We start from the raw sequence: 21,210 nt of genomic DNA, 5'->3' as shown, positions 1-21,210 counted from the left end.
AAAAAGCCCCTGAGGAAAACAATAGGTTCTCACTCTTCTTAGCTGCATCTTGTAGAGTGATGGTTTTTCTGCTTTTTTTATAGAGCAACCCAGAGGATCCTGACTGCAAAGATGTTTTCTCCAAGCATCTGTCTCTTAAACTGGTGTCCTTCTCTCTCACTGATCTTGCTTTTCATGAGTGCCAGGTTATTACAGTAAACATTTCATTAAGAGTAGTCTAAAGGCCAGCTTTTGTCAAAACCCAGCTGGCTGGTTGATCTTTTTGTCTAAGAAAATAGAGAGGGTTCATAACTGAGCTTTTTACAGAACCAATATGTCAACTTTTCTATATTAGACCACAATATTGACACTATCTTCTGTCTAGAGCTGATAAATGTTATTGCATTCCTTTCCAATATGTAATGTTATTAAAAATAGTTTAGTCACAAGAGCTCCTTATCAAAGACCCTTGTTTCCCTAGAAACAGTGACCAGCATTAACCTTTCTAAAAGTAGCCCCTGCAAAAGAAAATGTCTTTGGTTGTCCCTGTTACAAATTTAATCTAGGGAAAATGTGCTGCAATGTCTGTTTCATATTAAGAGAAAGCAAATAAACTCCAGAAAGGCAGGATTAATGTGCAGCATCCATTCACATCAGGCTAGCAAAGAAAATAAATTGATTGTGTTTGAACCAGTTATCTGTGTCCCTTTCTAAGCAGCACAAGCATTGAAATTGCTTTAGAATTAGCTATGGAAAAAGTTGTTTGCAACCCCAAAAAAGAAAAGGGAGGCGTGGGAGCAAGATTGTAGTGTTCATGCAGGACTGATGAAAGCTGAATATTTGAAGAACAGAGAAGATGTAAGTGATAACAGTGTATTTGTAAGAAGATGGCTTCTTCTAAGCAATGTAGGTGGTAAATGAGAATATTGTGTTTGGAAGTAAAGCTCCTGGCTATGTAAGAGAGGAGCAAGAGGGAGAGAGTATCAGCATTTTGTATCCTCATGGCTTGAAATAATCATATTCTCAGTCATCTCAGCAGATTAACAATGTCCATAAAGCTTGGTGATGCTTGTGATTTACCTTGTTTCCAATTATGTGATCAGGAGCATCTGCTTGAGTTTACACAACCACTCACTGTTCACCTCAGCAGCAAAAATCACCACCTCTCTATTCTATTTTGCCAGATATAAAGCAAAGAGATGGTGATTGAGATCTGACACACATCTGTGCTGCAGGGCACCAAACACCTCTAAAGCAGCAGGCTAGGTGGCAGTTCTGGTGTGAGTGTGACAGCCAGTCAAGGTCTAGAATGTGACACAAGCTGCTTGTGTTCAGCTGGAGAGCAGGTTCCTTTCACAGATGAATCCAGACCAGGATGGAAAGCTCCATACCTAGCTCTTATCCCTGTCTCTGCTCCCAGCAGAGCACTCTTTTCTCCAGTCTGTCTGGAGGTGAGCCTGTCTCTAGCACAGCAGTAGTGATTCTCTATCTCTTGGTTGCATTCCCCAAATGCTAAAAATACCAAGTCACCAAAGTGCTCAAATCCTCAGAGCTGCCACATCAGTCTCCTGTCTTTGAGCCTATCACTCCCAGAAATTCCTGTTTCTTACAAACCAACTTTGTCTGTACAACCTGTCCCTGTCCAGTCATCAGCATAACAGCTTTAAAAATAGCAGACTCACTATGCAGACATTTTCCTTCTTGCCTGGTCGCAAACCAAGCCACTTGTTCCTGTGGGTATCTAGGAATTCAATGAAGTTGTGGATAAGCTCCCTCCTTGCTTCCTTGGAATTGAGTTTTGTAGAGCACAAATATATTGTCTTCCCTTGTGGCCACCAAGCATTATTCACAGTATTTATTTTCCTTTCTGCTTTTATATTCAGCTTATGCTAGAACCAAAGGAAACCTATATATCTACCTGTGCTGGTAAAAGCAAATCAGTCTGGCAGTGTCAGTTGTTTTGTTATTTATGGGTTGCAATGAAATGAGACCTGAGTTACTCATGGTGCTTGTTTCACGGGAAAAATGAGTTTACAATAAAAAGGCCAGACATTGCCTAAATTGGGACTCATAAATTAGTTTCCTGAAGCAAAGGGCTCACTAAAATTGATGCTTACTTTGTTCTTTATCTGTGATTCACTTTCTGGGCAGACTCAATACATTCTTAGATTTCTTTCCTGTCTTGACTTGTTCATAAACTGGGGAACACCTGTGTATTCCAAACCTGAGCCTATAGTCTTGGTTTTAAAATTCCTGGGGCCCAAAAAGGGGTTTTAAAGCCCTTGGCTGGGATGCGAGAGCCCACTTCCTATCCCTGTTGCTTGAAGGGAATTTGGCTCACATAACCAAATTCCCTTAATAATAACTTATTCCTGGTGCAAAAAGCTTTGATTTTCATATTCCAGAGGAGTCATGTCTGAATAGTCTTAATTTACACACACACACCCACACCCACACACCCACGAACCCACGGTAATTAAGTTCTGAAGCACTTGGAAAAGCAATTCTTGCCCTAGTGAAAACACAGAAGCAGGAAAAGCTTCTTCCATGAAGTCATGGAGCAAGAATGAAAGCATGGCGAGGGGTGGTGAGACCAAGAGTGCCATTCCTCACTGACATTCCTGCCCCCTTTGTCAGGGCACAGCCACACGTGTCCCCTCCCTGGGCATTCATTGTCTCCTCAGCTGGGATCCAGCAGACGAATATAGGCATGGGGGAACACTGCAGATGCCTTTAAACAGTTATCAGCAGTGACCTTGAGATAGGGGCATATAAAGCCTGGACCAGGCAGAGCCGTGACACTTTCTGTGTGCTCTCCAGGGTGAGTACCAACCTCTCTCACTTTTAAGTGTGGGTGCTGTGCTCTAATACTGTACTGTGGGTTTGATATGATTAAGGTTTTCATGTGGCTTAAAGTTTTAGCAGTAGTATCAGTAAATATCTAGCCTGTGGTTGTCACTGTAGGATGCTGATCGAATGGTAGAATAGCAAATACATATTTCTTCTCTAACATCAGTGCATTCATTTAACCAGCCAGAATAACCACTCAGGGAAGTGTCAGGTCCCCTGTAATTATGCATCTGAGTGAAATGATTAGCCAGTGCCTGCAAGTCATCTTTTTGCCTTCTCTATCATCTGCGAGAGATGATGGTTTATTCGCAATTTGCAATTTTAAGCAGCTTGCTGGTCCGAGGCATTCTTTAATCCAGCCTGAGTTACAGCCCTTGGAGCATTACTGGGCTCCCTTTCCAGGCCAGGCAGTGCCACCGCAGTGGCAAAGACAAAGTCCCTTTTTTCCAAGCCTGGATGCACCATCACATTGTTGGTCCTGGGCATGCCACTTCACTCTATGTAACAGTATAGGCTTTCCACAGGGAGCAGGCATTTTCAAGGATCTCTTACAGCTGATATACAAGGGCTGGCTCATTCTGTTGTTGGTTACAACAGGTTGAAAGGGAACACTTTTAGCTTTAGCCTTCTCTTTCCCAACTATTCTGCATAATCTTGCATCCATAACAAAACAAAATTTTCCACTTCTTGTATTTGCTGATCGAATTGCCTCAATGAATTCTCTGCACCCCAGGGTGTGCACAGCCTGGGCTCCAGCCTCTGCTGTAACTCCAAACACCTGGGCTGCTGAAGGAAAAGGATTCTCTCCCAGCTGCCAGAATGCTGCTTTACACCATAACACACTCGCTGTAGGGTCCACCCTGAACATGAGGGGGGAAAAAGGAAGAGATAAGGAGGTGATAGCTGAGGAACTGTCCCTAGGAGGTCTGCAAACGGAGCCAGGTTGCACAAAAGTGATTCAGAGCACTTTAGTGTATTCTAGGACTTGTGGGAACCTGCCTTGGGTCCTAGAGATTAACACTGGAGGGCCCCTCTGGCATTTGCACATTTAATGTGAAATTACACTTATGTGCTCTAATGATGTTCTGTTTAAATGTCTGAACTGATGTGATTTCATTGCTCCACTAAAGATGAGAAACACTTAGGGAGAGAGAGTCTCTGCCATTAAGTTGTGTCTCCAGCTGGGAATTTTAGCCAGTTCAGATGGTGTTAAGTAACTGATTATTCTTGTGCTTATGTATGTGATTAATCTTTGAAAAGGTTAAGGTTTAAAAAATTACTTAAAAATCTAGAAAAAAATAGGCTAGTTCTGAGAAAGAAAATTTTTGCTCTACAGCAACAAGGCAGAAGGTATCAAGCTTTTACTGCAGCATTGGGAGAGGGCTGGATGTAACGCTTTGGCAACTCTGCTGTCTAGGGCTTTATGTTCCCTCAGAGGAACATGTTGAAAAAAAATCTGCCTTGGTTGACAAGGAGTTTTTATCTCTACCAGAATTTTGTTAGAAATAAATTGAATTAAATTTTGAAAGACTACAGTGTCTGTCTTGATAGGGGTCTTGAAAATTTATCCAGCTGGCCTGGATATTGCACAGTAAATAAAATAAGGGAAGAAATAAACCTGAGGGTCACTTATGCAGCTTTAAGTAGTAGTCAAATGGCATCCTGACTTTAAAAACCCAAACAAACAAACAAAAATCCCTGAAATGCTAAAATTGTGTGTGTACACCTTGTAGCAGTGCAACTTCTTTTAGACAAGGGCTGGGAAACACGCTGAGTAGTTTATGTGTGTGTAAGTATTTATGTCTAAGTCTGTAAAAAATCTCAAAAATAAACAAAAAAAGAAACCCATCATATCTGTGTGATGATTTTAGAGAGTACAAAACAAATTAATTACTTGGCAGCAAATTAGTCTCATTGAGACCCATGTCCCCTGCCCTCTCTTTCATGAAAAAAAGACTCCTAAACACTGTGCCCTTGTCATTTGAGATAACAAGGGTAGGTATTAAGCTGGACTGATAAGCTCAAAGCAATCTGAAAACATATGAAGCCCTTGCACCAATTCTTCAGATGCACTTGCCCTAAGCCATGCCCTACTGCAGGGAGATGCCCAGCCTGGTGAATTCAGAGGGAGCAGCACCAGCACAGGACCTCCCAGAGCCCTGTTAGTCCTGATCTTATTGCCATGCTAATTCCTGAACTGGAGAATTGCAGGGAGCAGAGCTGTTTCCAGCTGCAGTGCTGACTTTCTGCAGTCAGAGCGTGGGCATGCATGCCTGCAGCTCGGCAGCAGTGAAGTCTTGCTCCTTGTTTCCCAGAAAACACTGCCTGAGATGGTGCTTTGATTGGCAGAGGGCACAGCCCCAGGGAGACCTGTGGGAGAGCGTACCTTTGCTCCAGGCCATTTTGAAAGGGGCCAGAGGAGGCCCCTGCTAAGTGGTTTTTAAAATCACAGCTTCAAGTGGTCCCTCCTGCTCTTAAGCACCATATGTGCCACAAAAAAATAGACAAAATCTTCCTGTGGAGATAACTGCTACCAGTGTTGAGGTTTAGAAGCCTTCAAACCTGTCTGACTTTCAATAAACGGAGGCAAGGAAGGGTTTCACAAAAAGTGCAGTCTAGTCCCAAATCTGTGTTAGGCATTTGTGTTTAACATTCATCATCCCTTTGATCAGCCACCTGCCATGTTATGCTGAGCTTTTTATATTGCCTGACATTGTTCACGGAAGAGATTATTGTTTTGTTTGTTCACGGAATAGATGATTGTTTTGTTTTTTCCCCCTCTTTCTTTGGTAGACTGGGTACCTTTCTTTTTCCTCTGTGAGCTTGTGCCACCTTGACCCCTTGCCAAGATGATGGTCGATATGTCAGAGTTTGGGGAGGCTGCTCCCTACCTCCGAAAGAGTGAGAAGGAGCTGATGAAGGCTCAGACCGTGGCCTTCGATGGTGAGTTGCTGATTCACACCCTTTGTGCTGCCAGGGGCTCGTTCACAGGGGTAAGGGTTACATATGAATGGAGTCAAAGAAATGCAGAGCAAAGCAGGATGCAAAGCCTCCGTTGTCACTGCTGTGCTGCTCATGTTGGTTCAACCAAATTTGGGTTCCTTTATTCTTCAAAGATATTAAAAACTCCCAGACAGTAAAAATTAAAAACAATCTATGACAAGTAAGTGTTTATCTGGATTTAGAAGCAAGGTGTATTGGTACTGCTCTGCTAAAAGGGGAATAACCTCTCTGTCAGGTTTAGAGAAAAACAACAGACATTGATGTTTCTGTGGCCTGACTAGATGTCTTATTTGCTTTGCAGCTTGTATAATAATGTGATGTTAGCTTTTAGTTCCCCATAATTTATTTTTCATTGAACAAGTTTCTATGAGCCCTGAGGTTCAGTAGTTAGTGTGAATTCATCAACTGCCTCCTTTCACTACTCACAACAGTTGCTGTAACTTAAGACCTAAAATCTTGTGCAGCTGCTCTGAACTCTGAAAAGGCACATACATTACTAAATGTGAGTTATTAATATTGCTGTTTTTCAACACAATACTCAGAAGAATGAGAAGGAATGAGGTTAAATCTGATAGATGGCAGTTGAATAATGTGGGTTGGATTCCTTGAACAGTTTGAAATTCTCTGTGTGACTTTTTAGCAAATGCCTTAATTTGGGCTTGAATCTCAGTTCCTCCATCTGCACACTGGTGATAATGATTATGGATTTTCCATGGAGGCTGAGGCTTAGCCAGAATTTGTGAAATATTTTGACACCTTGTGCTAGAAGGATGTAGAGGAAGCTGAGCAGTAGTTTCAAAGGAAGACAAAATTTGGGAGCCCTATGCCTTCTGCCTCATCACACAGCTTCCCAGCACTGCCAATCTGCTGCAATGCCAGAGGTTTTGTGTCGCTTCTGCAGAAAAAGTAATCCAGCAGTCTCACTTAGCTAGACATGGTGTGGCTGTTTGATGCAAGGCTGTGAACCCTCAGTCTTCTTAATTTCACAGGGAAGAAGAAATGTTGGGTTCCTGATGAAAAGAAAGCTTACGTTGAAGCTGAAATTACAGAAACCAGTGAAGGCAAAGTGACCGTGCAGACAACGGATGGAAGGGTACAAAACTGGTTTTGTCTGATCTGTGACTAACAGGGCCAGAACTGCAAGCTACAGAATTGTTCTTGTTTCAGTTCAGTTGCTTGTTTCATGACATGGGCTGTGAATGGGAAGGCTCAGTAACTGATGCCAGGGTAGGATAACACATGAAAATCCACCAAGGGAAAACCAGCAATGCAGTCATGGGTGGGTGAGCATCAGCCGCCGCCCAGCCGGGGGAGGGCTGTGACAGGAGGTTTGCAACCAGCCAGTTCTGGTTTGGTGCCCAGAGCTAAAAACCCAGGCTCTAGCCAAATTTCATGGATTCCTTTGCAGCCATAGCATCCTGCTTCTTACTTTTATCATCTCAGCCTTCCCCCATTCTTCTGATACCTGTGGAAACACACAGTATTGCACACATAGGCAGAGATTGACCTGAAGAGCTTCCCTCTGCTGAGGGAAAAATCTGTTTTCTTCCATAAGGTGTATGAAGCAACAGATAATCCCAGTGTCTTCCAGTGTTGCTGTATTTGTTTGTCTTTGCAGACCATGACTATAAAAGAAGATGACGTGCAGACCATGAACCCTCCCAAATTCGACATGATTGAGGACATGTCTATGCTGACCCACCTGAACGAGGCGTCTGTGCTGTACAACCTGAGGAAACGCTACAGCAACTGGATGATCTATGTAAGGGCCAGTGCAGGGGTGGATTTAGCAACCTGCATTTCAAGTGCTGACATCGTGTGTGAATATGTGTTCATGTTCATTTTACAACTCTGATAAGTCACAAAAGTGAGGGTCAACTGAGTACAAACACAAAACTGAATCAGTAAGATGGTGCCTGGCTCCTTAGTTTTGCTTGCTAGCCTAGGAAAGGGGTGGTGGGGAACATTTTTTTTAAGTCAAGGTGGTGGGGAGACCAGTTTATTTTATTTTTCAGTTTATTTTTCATCTTCTAATATTAATCTATGTCAACGCCAGCCATGGGTATTTCTTTTGCTCCCAGTTAGCTGCATTCAATTGTGTTTTAAATCAGCCAAAGGAATCCATTGATTTTTCCAGCCAACCCTAGGTCGGTATTTTGGTATTCATCAGAAGAGTAAATCCAACATTACCCATTTAAATTCTCATTGTCAAACATTTTCTGTGTTTCTCTAATAACCTCTGTATGAACATGTAGGGCTCAAAGCATAGCTTTGTTTGCAGATCAGTATAGGCAGAAAATTAAACTGGCATCATGCCTTAATCTGTTTACTGGTAGGGGTGGATTATTTTTCTTTCTAGAAAACAGGACAGGGATTCATGCCAAGGCCCTTCAGGAGCATGTCCTATTTTTAGGGGAAGGGACCTGGATTTCACCTGAAACTTTCAGAACTTAACTGAACTCAATAATCTATGTGCATATAGTGATTGTGCCATATGATAACTGGGTTTCTTTGAAGATATTGCTCCAAGCTGGGCTAAGTAATTGAAAAGTTACCAGCTGACACCAATTGCCTGGAGTTACAACTCAAAGCTGATTCTTCCTTGGAGTGACCAGGCCCCAGAGAACTGAGGTATATCATCCAAAGAGCAACTATAAAGAGATTTTTACCAACCTGGCATCTCCAAAAGCTGAAAAAGGTTCCACAGCTTTGGGGCACAACACTATCATGTGGTTTTTCTCTTTGAACACCCACCAGAAATCTTCTAGAGGTTCTTGCATACAATTAATAATGGGAGGCTGTTTCTCCTCCAAAAAATGGAGTTCAAACAGGGAAGCTGTGACTTTCCATTGCAATGTCTGTTTTCAAGAGGAAACAACTCCCATGGAGCAGCAAGGGACAAAATCATACACAAGTCTATTTGCTACTCTTTTGCTTTACTGAAGGAGATGTTTTCATTTCAGGTTGACACCTCAAAATCCCTTTTCCCGTTTTGAAAACTGTTCAATACCTGTGGTTTTGGTATGAATTGCAATTAGGAAGTCACTTAGCAGATCAGTAACTTCTGAAATTTAGGTAGTCTGAAATTCAATTCAGAATTCAAGCCTAAATCAGCAGCTGGCAATGCCACATCCTGCTTGGTTAACCAAGACTTTTTGCCTTATCACTTGAATTAATTTTTTCACTCTGGCTTTGTGTTACTCTCTAGACATACTCTGGTTTATTCTGTGTGACCATAAACCCCTACAAGTGGTTGCCTGTCTACAAATCGGAGGTGGTTGCTGCGTACAAAGGCAAGCGGCGCTCGGAGGCTCCTCCCCACATCTTCTCCATCGCTGACAACGCGTACCACGACATGCTGCGGAGTAAGTGCCACTGCCTGCCTCCACTAGCCTGCTCCTGTCAGTCAGGCTGCTGTGATTGTGCTGCAGGGAAGGGGGTGAGAGCTTCTGCAGCATGGAACAAACACGAAAATAGTCCACAAGCAACAGGGGCTTGGCAGTCTGTGATGATTTTATATACATGTGTGTATCCGTACATTTATTTCATTTCTAAACTGCCCTGCCTGTTCCTGTGGCACTCCTGGTAACCATCTGTCAGGTGCACAAATTTAGCTGTCTGAGCTGAGTGAATCCAGAAATGGGGCCAGGTCCCAGAGGTCTGTTAGTGCTTTTCCAAGCTCAAAACCAGCTCTCCAGCCAGTTTGTGCTGCGTGTCACCATGCCGGTGAGATGTGTGCGTTCACAGGCCGGTGAAGGCCAGTCCTGTGGCTGTCACACTGGCCCTGTCACACTGCTGCCGTGAAGGCCAGCCCCGTGGCTGTCACACTGGCCCTGTCACACCGCTGCCGTGAAGGCCAGCCCCGTGGCTGTCACACTGGCCCTGTCACACTGCTGCCGTGAAGGCCAGCCCCGTGGCTGTCACACTGGCCCTGTCACACTGCTGCCGTGAAGGCCAGCCCCGTGGCTGTCACACTGGCCCTGTCACACAGCTGCCGTGAAGGCCAGCCCCGTGGCTGTCACACTGGCCCTGTCACACTGCTGCCGTGAAGGCCAGCCCCGTGGCTGTCACACTGGCCCTGTCACACCGCTGCCGTGAAGGCCAGCCCCGTGGCTGTCACACTGGCCCTGTCACACTGCTGCCGTGAAGGCCAGCCCTGTGGCTGTCACACTGGCCCTGTCACACTGCTGCCGTGAAGGCCAGCCCCGTGGCTGTCACACTGGCCCTGTCACACTGCTGCTGTGACCCTGACCTGTGCGAGTGTCGTGGTGGCTGCCATGGCTCCGGGCACTGATCCCGTGGACCAAACTCCAGATTTCCCTGGGAAATTTCCTCACCCTCATCCTGGTGTTACTGGGGGAAAAGGAGTTTATCAGCAGAGGGCAGCAGCGATGTGCTCACACCAGGGCCTGCAAGGCAGCTGGATAAATCCAAATGAGACTTGACCAGAACACATAGTGCTGACACTTACTTTTAAAAAAATGAAAAAGCGCCTTTTTGTGAGGGGTCAAAAAGCACCGGGCAGAGGGAATGTGTGTCTGGCTGCAGAGATGCTCTTTTATCTGATAAGGCTCCGCAATATGTAGCCTGCCATGACGACTGGAATTATAAAAAGAAAAGAGGAATTTAGGCATAATGACTTGGGAAGCTGCCATGATTTAGTGTTTTCTGAACATGATTAATAATATATTAGGGTTGCAGAGTGTTCTAATAAATGCTTGTTTCTGATCAGGCAATTAGGCGTGGACAATAGACTGCTTAGTTCCAGTAGCATGGCCAGCTGAAGAGGAATACACATGCATTTTAAGGAACAGCCTGTGAAAAAAAAAGAGCAAAATTACTTGGGTTGATCTAGTATTGCAAGAGCAGAAAAGTCAGACATGAGCGACATGAGCAAAGATGCACTCAGGAGTAAGAGAATAGATGTTTTCAGAACAGGAAATTACTTTCTTTATTATAGTTTCCCAGACACAGATGAATGTGTACAACTGACAGGTATTTAATACCAATTTGAGCAAAACACAAGAGAAGGATTCAGGGCAGGACTGTAACCCACACTTCTGGAAATCATTCTAGCCAGTTTTTATCTTTCTGTCTTTGCTTCATGTGATTCTCTCCTGTCCTTGCATGACTGATTCTGGTACCCATTTGCAATTATAATAAGTTATTTGTACACCCTACTAAGTGTCTCTTTCTTTTTTCTTTTTTTCCTCTTCACAGATCGGGAGAATCAGTCTATGCTGATCACGTAAGTTCTACTTTTTTGACTGATTTGAGACTTTGTTGTTGTGAAAAACTTTGAAGAGAAAAACCCTGATAAAATACAAGTTGACTCTTAAAAATCTCAGCTAAATCGCCTGGAACCAAGTAACTGTCAGTTTGGCCATCTGATGGTTAACTTGACCTCCTTGAGAAAGGAGTAGCTAAAGGTTTGATGGAGTCTGGTCCACTTCTGATCCCCATCTGGTGAACATTCTGTGTAGGCATGAAAACAACTCAGCAGGCAATTAAAACTGCTCCTTGCAGGATTAGCCTTTCTGTGGCTGTCATCTTTGGATGCAGAGGACTCCTTCTGTTCAGTGTGGTTACTCCTGCCGAAAGTTATGTTTCAGAGTGTTGTGTAGATACATCTAATGAGGGAGAGATGATCAAGGCACAGAAGAGCAGGTGTGATGTTTACTGGCAAGCATGAAAGGATGGAGACTTGGGTGTCTCTACAAAGTTACAAGTGCTCTTGGGTGATGCTGGCAAATAACAGCAGCTTTCCTCTGCTTTTTCTAGCTCATTAACTGTAGATATGTGTGCCCCAGTGAGTTAGTCAGGATGTTTGTAATTAAACTTCATGTCCCTAAAAGAAGCTCGGTGTAGGGTGGGTTTGTACAGGACTTCTGAGCTCAGCTGTATGAAGAACGAGTTACTGCTCTCATAGGACTGCACCTCTTCATTCAGTCAGTTTGAGGTATTTCCACAGAAATGGCTGAGCAACAGGCTGCAGGCACCAGAGAGTCTGAGAACAGCCTTGACGGGAGGAGCTGGCTGGACAGGGTTGAAAGGATGAGTTGCAGCTGTTTGAGCAATGGTTTTGTTTTCTTCCTTTTCCTCTAGCGGAGAATCCGGTGCTGGCAAGACTGTCAACACAAAACGAGTCATCCAGTACTTTGCCACAGTGGCAGCCCTGGGTGAAACTGGTAAAAAGAATGTAAGTCTGCTGCTGGCTGCCTCATTTCAGACTCCCAAGGTTCCCCTCTTTCTTGTGTCCAACTAACCTCACAACACTGTAGTTCTGAGAGCATGCTGTTCTGAAAGGAGAAAGGCACACATGAACTTACCACACTCCAGATGGAGCAGAAACACCACCCCTGGTTCTGGACAGATGCTTGTTGATGCCACTTTTGGTTTTTTTTTTTTTTTCCTCAGGAGTTTCAGTTTTTGTGTGTGCTAAATATCCTTCTGATTGTGTTAAAACTGGTCAAAAGATGGAGAGGCTGTAAAGAATAAGATTTTTTTTCAAATGGAAAATAGTCTTCAAAAAGACTAGGATTATAACTTCTCATCAAAACATCTGTTTCATTGAAAGCCTTTTTGTCCACAAAAAAGGATTGCTTTGACAAAAGATATTTTTTCAATCAGCTTTTCTGTATTTCTGTTTGGATAAGTGCTTTTCTGCTTATAAGTGCTCTATAAGGTTACAATGAATACTGCATTCATGCTACTTTTTATCTTGTGTTGCTATGAGCTTATTTGCTATGAGCTTCATTGCAAATAAGGGTTCAGTGCTCTTTTGTGGTGAATTAACTGATTCCTGTGAACTGTATTTATAAGGCCAAAATTTCAGCCACGCTTCAAGTCTGTGCGCAGAACTCACGTCATCAAACTCTAATATCCATTCTCCTGAGGCCTGCAAGGCTTTCTTAAGACATGGTTGAGTTGTCCAGAGCAGCTTCCTGCATGCAATGAGGCTGGTGCTCATCGTGGTGTCTAAAACCTGCTGTGCTCATGCAACAATGGTGCTCCCATCCCAAGCTTACTGTTTGGAAATCTACCTGGTTTTGCTCCAGGGATGTCCTATGATAGACCAAAACACCAACTAAATGAACAGAGAAAAGAGACTGCTGCTAGGTAGCAAGAATAAAAGAGCATAAATGCAGACAGACAAGTTCTAGGCAATAAGATTGTGCCCCGCTTGAACTTTTGGATAATTTTGGGGTAAAAAACGGTGATGAAAATGCAACCTGACCTGATAAACTACATGAAACCTCTTCCAGCTGCAATATCTGGTTTTGCACCATTGTGATGTATGGCGGATGCAAATTAATAGCCACATGTGCTTTTTGAAGGCTTCAAAAAGCACTGCTGGTGTGTTGGTGCCCACGAGACAGCTAACCTTGCTAATTGTTAAATTTTATATTGTTCTCTGTGTTAGTATTCACATTCTCTCTCTTTTTTCTCTCCATTTTGTTCCTATTTTGTCAACAGCCAGCTACGAAAACTGGGGTAAGTCATCAGCTTTGCTGTTTAATTTTTGCCTTGCAGAATTGGTGTTGGGCTCTGTCAGATGTGCCATGAGCCTCAGCATTTCACTTTCTGTGGTTCCTGGGTGAATAGGGAATGATCCCAGGAGCCTTGTCAGGAAAAGTCATCCACTTCCCAAACTGAACTCTGTGCGAGCAACAGTTAAAGCTTTTCTCATCTCCAAGAATCCCAAATGTTACAGCTCTGAGTGCTTTTAAATCAAATGCATTCTAGTGCTTGTCACTGTGTTCAGTATCCCTCTCCTACACACATTCCTCATTCCTCGGATGTCCCCACATGCTCCGAAGTACACTAGGTGATTTCTTTCACATGCAGATGGCACAAGAGATAAATCTGCAAAGCCAAACAGTAGGGAGCAGCAGAATTTTTGAGGCCTTTTAAAGCACTCATAATTGACTGATGGTCTCGCTGTTCTGCCATTCCCACTGTGTCACCCCTGGGGTGAAGCTAAACAAATCACTTTGCTACATAGGCTCAGCTCTGTAAGTGAATGCATGGCTGAGCTAGAGCTGACAGCTGAGTCTGTGGCCTGTAGGTTTCTCAATAGTATTTCAACCTTAATTTCTAGGGAACCTTGGAGGATCAAATCATTCAAGCAAACCCAGCCCTAGAAGCTTTTGGAAATGCCAAAACCCTGAGAAATGACAATTCCTCACGTTTCGTAAGTCTGCAGCATCATCCAGTGATGTCTTATTCAACAGTGGCCAGTTAATAATACCTATGTCATAATCCCTTCATAGATTGCATTTTTCCCATTAAAATTATTGGATTTCCAGAGTGGAAAAATAACATAGTAGGATCTAACAAAAACCTGAAGAGAAATAAAGATCAAGCTAGAATAATTGTTTAAACTGTTTACATTGTCTAAAATGAACAGAAGAAAAGCAAAACCCAGTTTTAGGAAGCACTTTGAACAGCAGTGGTAGATCTTCCTCAGAACTGCCTCCGCATTTTTTTGCTACTAGGCTGTCTTTCCCCCTTCCTATACTTCCTATAGTAGCTGTACTTTGCCTCTAAGTGTCAGAAACACAGCACAGCCCCTGCTCCCTCCCACATCCTCCCCTGTGCCGACCCGCCCTGCAGCAGTGCTCCTACCCTTGAGCCATTAGGTTTCCCTTTTTGGCTCAGTAAGCTGTCCCTGCTTGTCCCTCCGTGCTGCCATCACCTTGGGGCTCTCCTCCTCTCCATCAGGCTGGCAGGAAAGCAATCCTCTTGGGAGCTCTGCCTCTGCCACATTTGGTTGACATTGTCTGAGAGGTCCGAAAGGAATGGCATAAGGATGACAAGCCTGAGTTTGGAGCCCATGCTTCCCTAACAAATCCTGTTTAAAATTAAATTGGAAGGGGTGGAGAGGACCAGGGGTTGTAAGCATCTGTAGAGCTACACAGTTGTATAAGGAGCTTGTCAGCTGGAAGGGAAATTAATTATTTTTGTGTGTTTGAATATGAGAAACTAAATGAAAACTACTAATTTTTTATGAATTGGGAGAAATGGATATGTAAATTTAATGGGCAAAGCTGTGTAAAATCACAGCACTCTTCTGTGTAAGTAAGTAAGTGCATGTAAGTTGGAACTGCAAATGAGGAGAAGTCAAAAAAGGAGCCTGTATGTCTTAAGCCCAGGCTTAATGCTCTGAGTCCTGCATTACAGTAAACCTGCATCATGTAACTGGAAGCTGTGTGCTTTGCCATATCTTAGCCTGGCAGATAAGTACACTGTTATCCTTTCTCCACAAGCAGATTACATAGCTCTATGTACAGATTTAGGCTTGGAAGACAATAATATCATTGTTTGATATTTTTCACTGAAAATATGCCTGTGCAAAGCCAAGGAGTTTGCATAAATTGATTCTTTGGGCCAAATGATTGCCTTCAAACTGCATTCTTTGTTTCCCTCTGTGTATACTATATGCACTAATTAGAATATTCTTCTGTGTGAATTAGGGTAAATTTATCCGAATCCATTTTGGAACTACAGGCAAGCTGTCATCTGCTGATATTGAGATTTGTAAGCAGCAAACTCTCTCCTTTTAAAAAATACAATTGCTCATCTGAAAGCTGCAAGACCCTTTCTCACTGAATTTTCCTTTGTGTGACTAGATTTATTGGAGAAATCCCGAGTGATTTTCCAGCAACCTGGTGAAAGAGACTATCACATCTTCTACCAGATCCTGTCAGGAAAGAAACCAGAGTTACTAGGTAAGCATTATGTGGATCCACAGCTTTTAAGAGCCCAAAACTGAAGAGACAGTGGATAAGGGATTAGGAGCAAACCCATGTGCAGAAAGGCCCTTATGCTTCTACTTGATGAATCTGAACTTCCACTGTCAAATACAATCTTTTAGAGATTTAGAGATGTTGTTCCAGTGGCAGCAGCAGAGACCATTTTTCTTTTATTACAGATTAATCTAATGGGAATAAGGCTCAGGCAGGACTTTTAAAACATAGCACTATAAAGGGAAAAAGTGTCACACTGAATTTGTGTAATCCAAGGTCTCAAAACATCTGGAAAATGCTATGCCCCCAAAGCATTTGTGGTGATAAAACTTTAATTATCCAGATTTCCACATATGAGATGATTTGCTTATAGGTCCACAAAGAAAAGCTAGTTTCCTCTTTCTGTCCCAAGTGACAAAACTGACATTCCAGCATGTTGTGCAGCAGGAGAGAATGTTCAAAGCTGCCTGCTGCTGATTATGTGGTGATTACCCCTTTCAAGCTTCTCCTGGCTCAGCGTGGTCCCACAGACCCGCTGGAGAAGGGCAGAGAGGGGCCGAGATGCTTTGGATAAAACCTTCACTGGTTATTTAAGTGACGTTGTTTGCTGACTTCAATTTGTGCTCTGAAGGAACACATTCTGTAAAATATGTTGGAGGGTCACTTCATTGCACTTCTACACTCCCACTAAGCCATAGCAATCATAATCTCTTTTGAAGTCTTACTATCCTAACAGTGCGTGGTCAAATCCCTAATACTCTAAGCTTTACGTGGCCTAATTAATGGCAATTATGGGAAAGATTTCAAGGAAGCTTTGCACTGAGATTCCTGTGAGAATCCCTGTGCTGGGAAAACGCTCTGTATCTCATAAACTCTCTGTGTGCTCAATAACAGCACACACCTTTCTGGCCAGCAGGAACATGTCTGCAGACTCTTGAAGAGGCTGAAACCAACAGGGGCGAGTGTTTTGTAGACAAGAAATGTATGTGCTTGTATATAAACACATCCATATCTAAATATGGATAAGTATCAATGTCAATAACTATGGATGAACATAAAGTCATTTATATCAGAGTGACTACATAGCAAAGTAAGACAAGCTTATAGACAATAAGATTTCATATAAACAGATATTGATAGCCATTTATTTATGATATATGATAGCCACATATTTAGATTTGTAGAGGTGTGTGCCTGCATAAAAAAGATTGAAATCTAGACCAGACCTTGGTTTGGGGAATGTGGGTGAAACTTTCAGTTGATTTAAGGAAGCAGGATTCTGCCTGTCCTTTTAGAGGCAGCTAGCTTTGTGGACAACTCTGCATTTTTGTATTTTGATACAATGGAGCAAGACATATTCTGTCTTTTGTTTATCAAAAGCCAAGTGTCTTCTGCAAAGGGTGCTGGAAGTCACTCTTCTCTGGGTCTGTTGTAAAAAAGGAGAGCCATGCCCATACTCCCTGTCTTGGATCATACTAAAATCTTTTTCTCCTCTCTATTTAGATGGGATTTTTTACCCCTAAAAACATGTAGGCAAAAAGTAGGTTTATACAGGAAATTATGGACTCAATATACTGCAATGCTTAATAGATGTGTATGCACAGTAGATGCTAATGTGCAGTATTTCCATATTCTTTTTATTCACTTTCTCTACATCTTCAGACTAACATAGTAGAATAGGAGAGTTTCTGGTTTCTGCCCTGCAATTATTAAAATAAAAACAACAAAACAACGCAGTAGTGCAGAGTCAAATGTAGGTTACCTTTGATTTTTCCATCTCCATTTCTGAGGGTAACCTGAATGGATGGCAGTTTTGACCTTGGCAGTTCTTTTACAGACATGCTCCTGATCTCTACCAACCCATATGACTACCACTTCTGCTCACAAGGAGTGGTTACAGTGGACAACTTGGACGATGGAGAAGAACTGTTGGCAACAGATGTAAGTCTGTATGGATATGACTTTGGGTTTCCTAGATCAGGGGAGGAAGACTACTGGGAGGAGCCTGACTTCTGTCCCTGAAACTGCTGGACTAAAGCAAAAGCAGGATTGGGTCTTAACTACATTCAGACTGTGAAGCACAAGGTCTGGTAAACTGTTACACTTTTGAATCTGGCCTTGCTCCACGTAATGTCCACCTTTTATAATTTTTTTATATATAAAATGCTAGATGAGGAGAGCTCACCCCTGGGTCCCCTGCCACTGCTGGGTCTTCAGGGTGTTCCAGTGGCTGCTTTGGGTGATAATACCCCTTGGCAGGATAGTAATATCTGCCCTGCAGATTGTAGGGCTGCAACCTCCACTGCTTTTGAGCAGAAAAGTGACAACATGCCTGTGTTTTCTTTTCCCAGCAAGCCATGGACATCCTGGGATTTGTGCCTGATGAGAAGGCTGGTTCCTACAAGCTCACAGGTGCCATCATGCACTTTGGGAATATGAAATTCAAGCAAAGACCCCGAGAGGAGCAGGCAGAGGCTGATGGCACTGAAAGTAAGAATAACACCTAAAATTGCTCCTCAGCTTCAAAAGTCTGGCATGTACCAGGCACTGTGCTGAGGAAGCAGCTGCCTGTTTGCTTTGTTCTTGCACACTCTGATCAGCCAAGAGTGCTGTACTTGTAAAAGCTTATTCAGTGGTGGATAGCCTACTCAGCAGGAGATGAACACAGCCAGACTAACAGGATCAAATGCCATGTTTGAGACCATTTGCACAAAATGGTTGTGAAATCCTGCTGCCTTAACTTTCTCTTTCATGATTGCAGGTCCTGCTTCTTTATTTTGTCTTACACCTGAAACTGTCTATAACCTGTGTGGAGATATGTTCTTTTCCCTAAACCTGAAGAGCTTCTTAATTGAGATTCTGGCAACAACTGGGGTATAAAGTAGTCAGATGACCTTCCATAAGGGAGTGTACAGGCATACCTAACACAAATCAGGCCTTTATCTAATTTGTCTTTTGAAGGGAATGTACTTAACATGTTTTTTAGCTGGGCATGTTTCCATGTAGAAGTTTCAAGCCAATTGAAACCTTCTATCTCCTGACCAGGTGCTGACAAAGCTGCCTACCTGATGGGAATCAACTCCTCTGATTTGATTAAGGGTTTGTTGCACCCTAGAGTGAAAGTTGGCAATGAGTATGTGACCAAAGGTCAAAGTGTTGAACAGGTAAGGAGACACTTTCATGATATTTGGATACACGTCCTGCAAGCCTAGAGGATTTGCCTGTAACAACTCAGAGAGACAGACAGCTGCTAGAAATATTAACATGAGCCTCTAGTACCTTTTCTCATTTTATATGCCCAAACTTGGGGAAATACATGGTGAAATTGAGGGAAACCAGGGAAGAGAGTGACAAAGGAATACTGTCCAGCACAACTTTTGATAGAATTGTTTTTCTGATGTGTTAGCAGCACTCCAGGAAACCAGGTGCAGTAATGCCACATGGGGATTGATAGCTAATTCTGGATGAGGATAGTTACCTAGAAGATTTGAGCCGTGGATTATTTATTCACTCACTCATCGCTCATTCATTATTCATGTAATTTTTAATCTCTGTGTGACCTCAATCAGCTAAAGGCAATATCCACTTAAAGTTATCTCCTAATTTAAGGGAAAAGGAGTCCTTGGGTTGCTATGCTGCAGTTGTAGCAATATTATAGAAGATGCTGTAGTGTTTTGGTTACAATAAAAGTTGCTGTTTGAAGACTGCCTGTGGTACAGGCTCAGAAAGTAGAAAAACACTACAGAGAGGTGTATCCTGATGATGCAGACGTGCACAGGCTAAAGAAGATACTTTGGACAGACTTTTCCTATTGCCTGCTCATGCCATAGCATCCCTCAAAAATTAGAGGCAAATGTCAATAACAACATGGGCATAAACCTCCACTCTTCTCTGGCAGTAGCTCTGGACATCATAGCTGGCTTCTGGCCTGTGAGTTTCTGCTACCTTACTTCCACAGAACTATAATGGATTAAAACATTTGGAACTTGCTGTCCAGTTTTTTCCCAAGATGTACTTCACAAGCACTTTATCATACGTGTTGGTAGACATCCATGTATTTAGCAGTGATTTGAATGAAATTCAGCAGAGATAATAAGAGAAACTGTGTTGTATTAACTATACTTTGGTGATTATACAAAGCATTGGGAAATTTCATTTAAACTGTACACAGACATTGAAATAGTCTACTGCACCAAAATCTTTGTGTTCCCTAATGAATTTTATTTCACACTTCAGTGCTCTAAAATGTGTATTTTAGGTTCTGTATGCTGTTGGGGCCTTATCTAAGGCAGTGTACGATCGAATGTTCAAATGGCTGGTGGTCCGTATCAACAAAACCTTGGACACTAAGCTGCCAAGACAGTTCTTCATTGGAGTCCTGGATATTGCTGGGTTTGAAATCTTTGATGTGAGTATTAATGTGTGAGGACTGGTTGGAAGGACATAAAAATGTCAAGAGATAGCTCTTGGTTGGGTGTTTCTCTTTCCAAATGAACAGAAGGCAAAGTGCTGAGAAAGCCATAAGGCAAATAATGTGTATGATTTTACATGTTTGGTTTTTTTTTTTTTCATTAATAGATATAAAAACCACTTGGCTGGACATGCCAATAGCTCCTGGGAGCAACATCTCATATGCTTTGGGCTGTAAACAGTTTCCTTCTTGCTGTTCCACCAAGTTAACTGCAATGAAAATTCTTATTTTTTTCTCTCTTTCTGCAGTTTAACAGCTTTGAGCAGCTGTGCATCAATTACACTAATGAGAAACTGCAACAGTTTTTCAATCATCACATGTTTGTCCTGGAGCAAGAAGAGTATAAGAAGGAAGGCATTGAGTGGGTATTCATTGACTTTGGCATGGACCTGCAGGCCTGCATCGATCTAATCGAGAAGGTACGTACATGCCAAGGAGTATTCACTGAATACACTGATGGGTGTGTCTTCATGGCCCAGTGAGCAGAGCAGGATAAACAGCATGACAAGTTTCTTGCCTTTCTACCTGCAATACAGAATCAAAGGAAAATCAATATTTGTGTTCATTCAGCTTTACCTTTGGAATTCTGCCTTAACGACCCAACAGCCAACAAGCTGTAACTGGTAATTTCTATGGCTGTATCATCTTCCCTGGTTTGCACTTTTCTCTTTCTCTGTCCCTGCTGTTCCTCAGTTTAGTCTGTACCACATGTGCTTAACATCAAACTCGTCACCTTTTCAGGGCAAATGCAAGTTTTCAGTCTTGTGCCCCATGCATCTCCTGTGAGACTCCTCTTTCTCACAGGAGATGTACATGCTGATGTGCAAAGTCCTTTGTGCTCTTTCTACCCTGAAAAAGAAAGAAACCTCTCACCACTTCCTCAGCATGGGATATGCCTTTCCTTTTCCCTTTTTTGGGGAGTAAAATGTGGTCCTGGTGGCGACAGCTGTCCTCTGCTGTATAACCTGTCTTTGTATCTCTTTCTACCATGTTTTACGGCACAGTATCTAACCCTGCTGATCTGTGAGGAAACATGAAATTTTGCATCTTGCATTACCAGGAAGATGCTAATGCAAGAAATGCTAATGCAGGAAATTTGTAGCAGCAGAAGTAGAAAGTCTGATTATTCAGTGGTCTTCTATTTGATCACTTTCTTGT

The 21,210-nt window shown here is 42.7% G+C and overlaps 1 protein-coding gene across 1 annotated transcript in view; it reads left to right on the top strand.

Annotated features, from left to right (window-relative positions):
• Positions 1–2,650: 2,650 nt before the first annotated feature.
• MYH15 (myosin heavy chain 15) overlaps positions 2,651–21,210 on the top strand; it is a 45,922-nt gene continuing 27,362 nt past the window's right edge. The window contains exons 1-16 of the mRNA XM_063148198.1: positions 2,651–2,800; positions 5,623–5,772; positions 6,822–6,925; positions 7,451–7,594; positions 9,041–9,197; positions 11,053–11,080; positions 11,938–12,031; positions 13,309–13,326; positions 13,934–14,026; positions 15,309–15,372; positions 15,465–15,563; positions 17,419–17,522; positions 17,933–18,071; positions 18,627–18,745; positions 19,840–19,989; positions 20,301–20,471. Of these exons, the coding sequence (XP_063004268.1) occupies positions 5,679–5,772; positions 6,822–6,925; positions 7,451–7,594; positions 9,041–9,197; positions 11,053–11,080; positions 11,938–12,031; positions 13,309–13,326; positions 13,934–14,026; positions 15,309–15,372; positions 15,465–15,563; positions 17,419–17,522; positions 17,933–18,071; positions 18,627–18,745; positions 19,840–19,989; positions 20,301–20,471 (1,578 nt within the window). The 5' untranslated portion in view covers positions 2,651–2,800; positions 5,623–5,678. The remainder of the gene's footprint in view (positions 2,801–5,622; positions 5,773–6,821; positions 6,926–7,450; positions 7,595–9,040; positions 9,198–11,052; positions 11,081–11,937; positions 12,032–13,308; positions 13,327–13,933; positions 14,027–15,308; positions 15,373–15,464; positions 15,564–17,418; positions 17,523–17,932; positions 18,072–18,626; positions 18,746–19,839; positions 19,990–20,300; positions 20,472–21,210) is intronic.

The sequence above is a fragment of the Melospiza melodia genome, chromosome 2, assembly GCF_035770615.1.
Source record: "Melospiza melodia melodia isolate bMelMel2 chromosome 2, bMelMel2.pri, whole genome shotgun sequence".
Classification (NCBI taxonomy): Eukaryota; Metazoa; Chordata; class Aves; order Passeriformes; family Passerellidae; genus Melospiza; species Melospiza melodia.
Note: the sequence above shows the minus strand (reverse complement) of the source record. Positions and strands in the feature narration are given on the sequence as shown.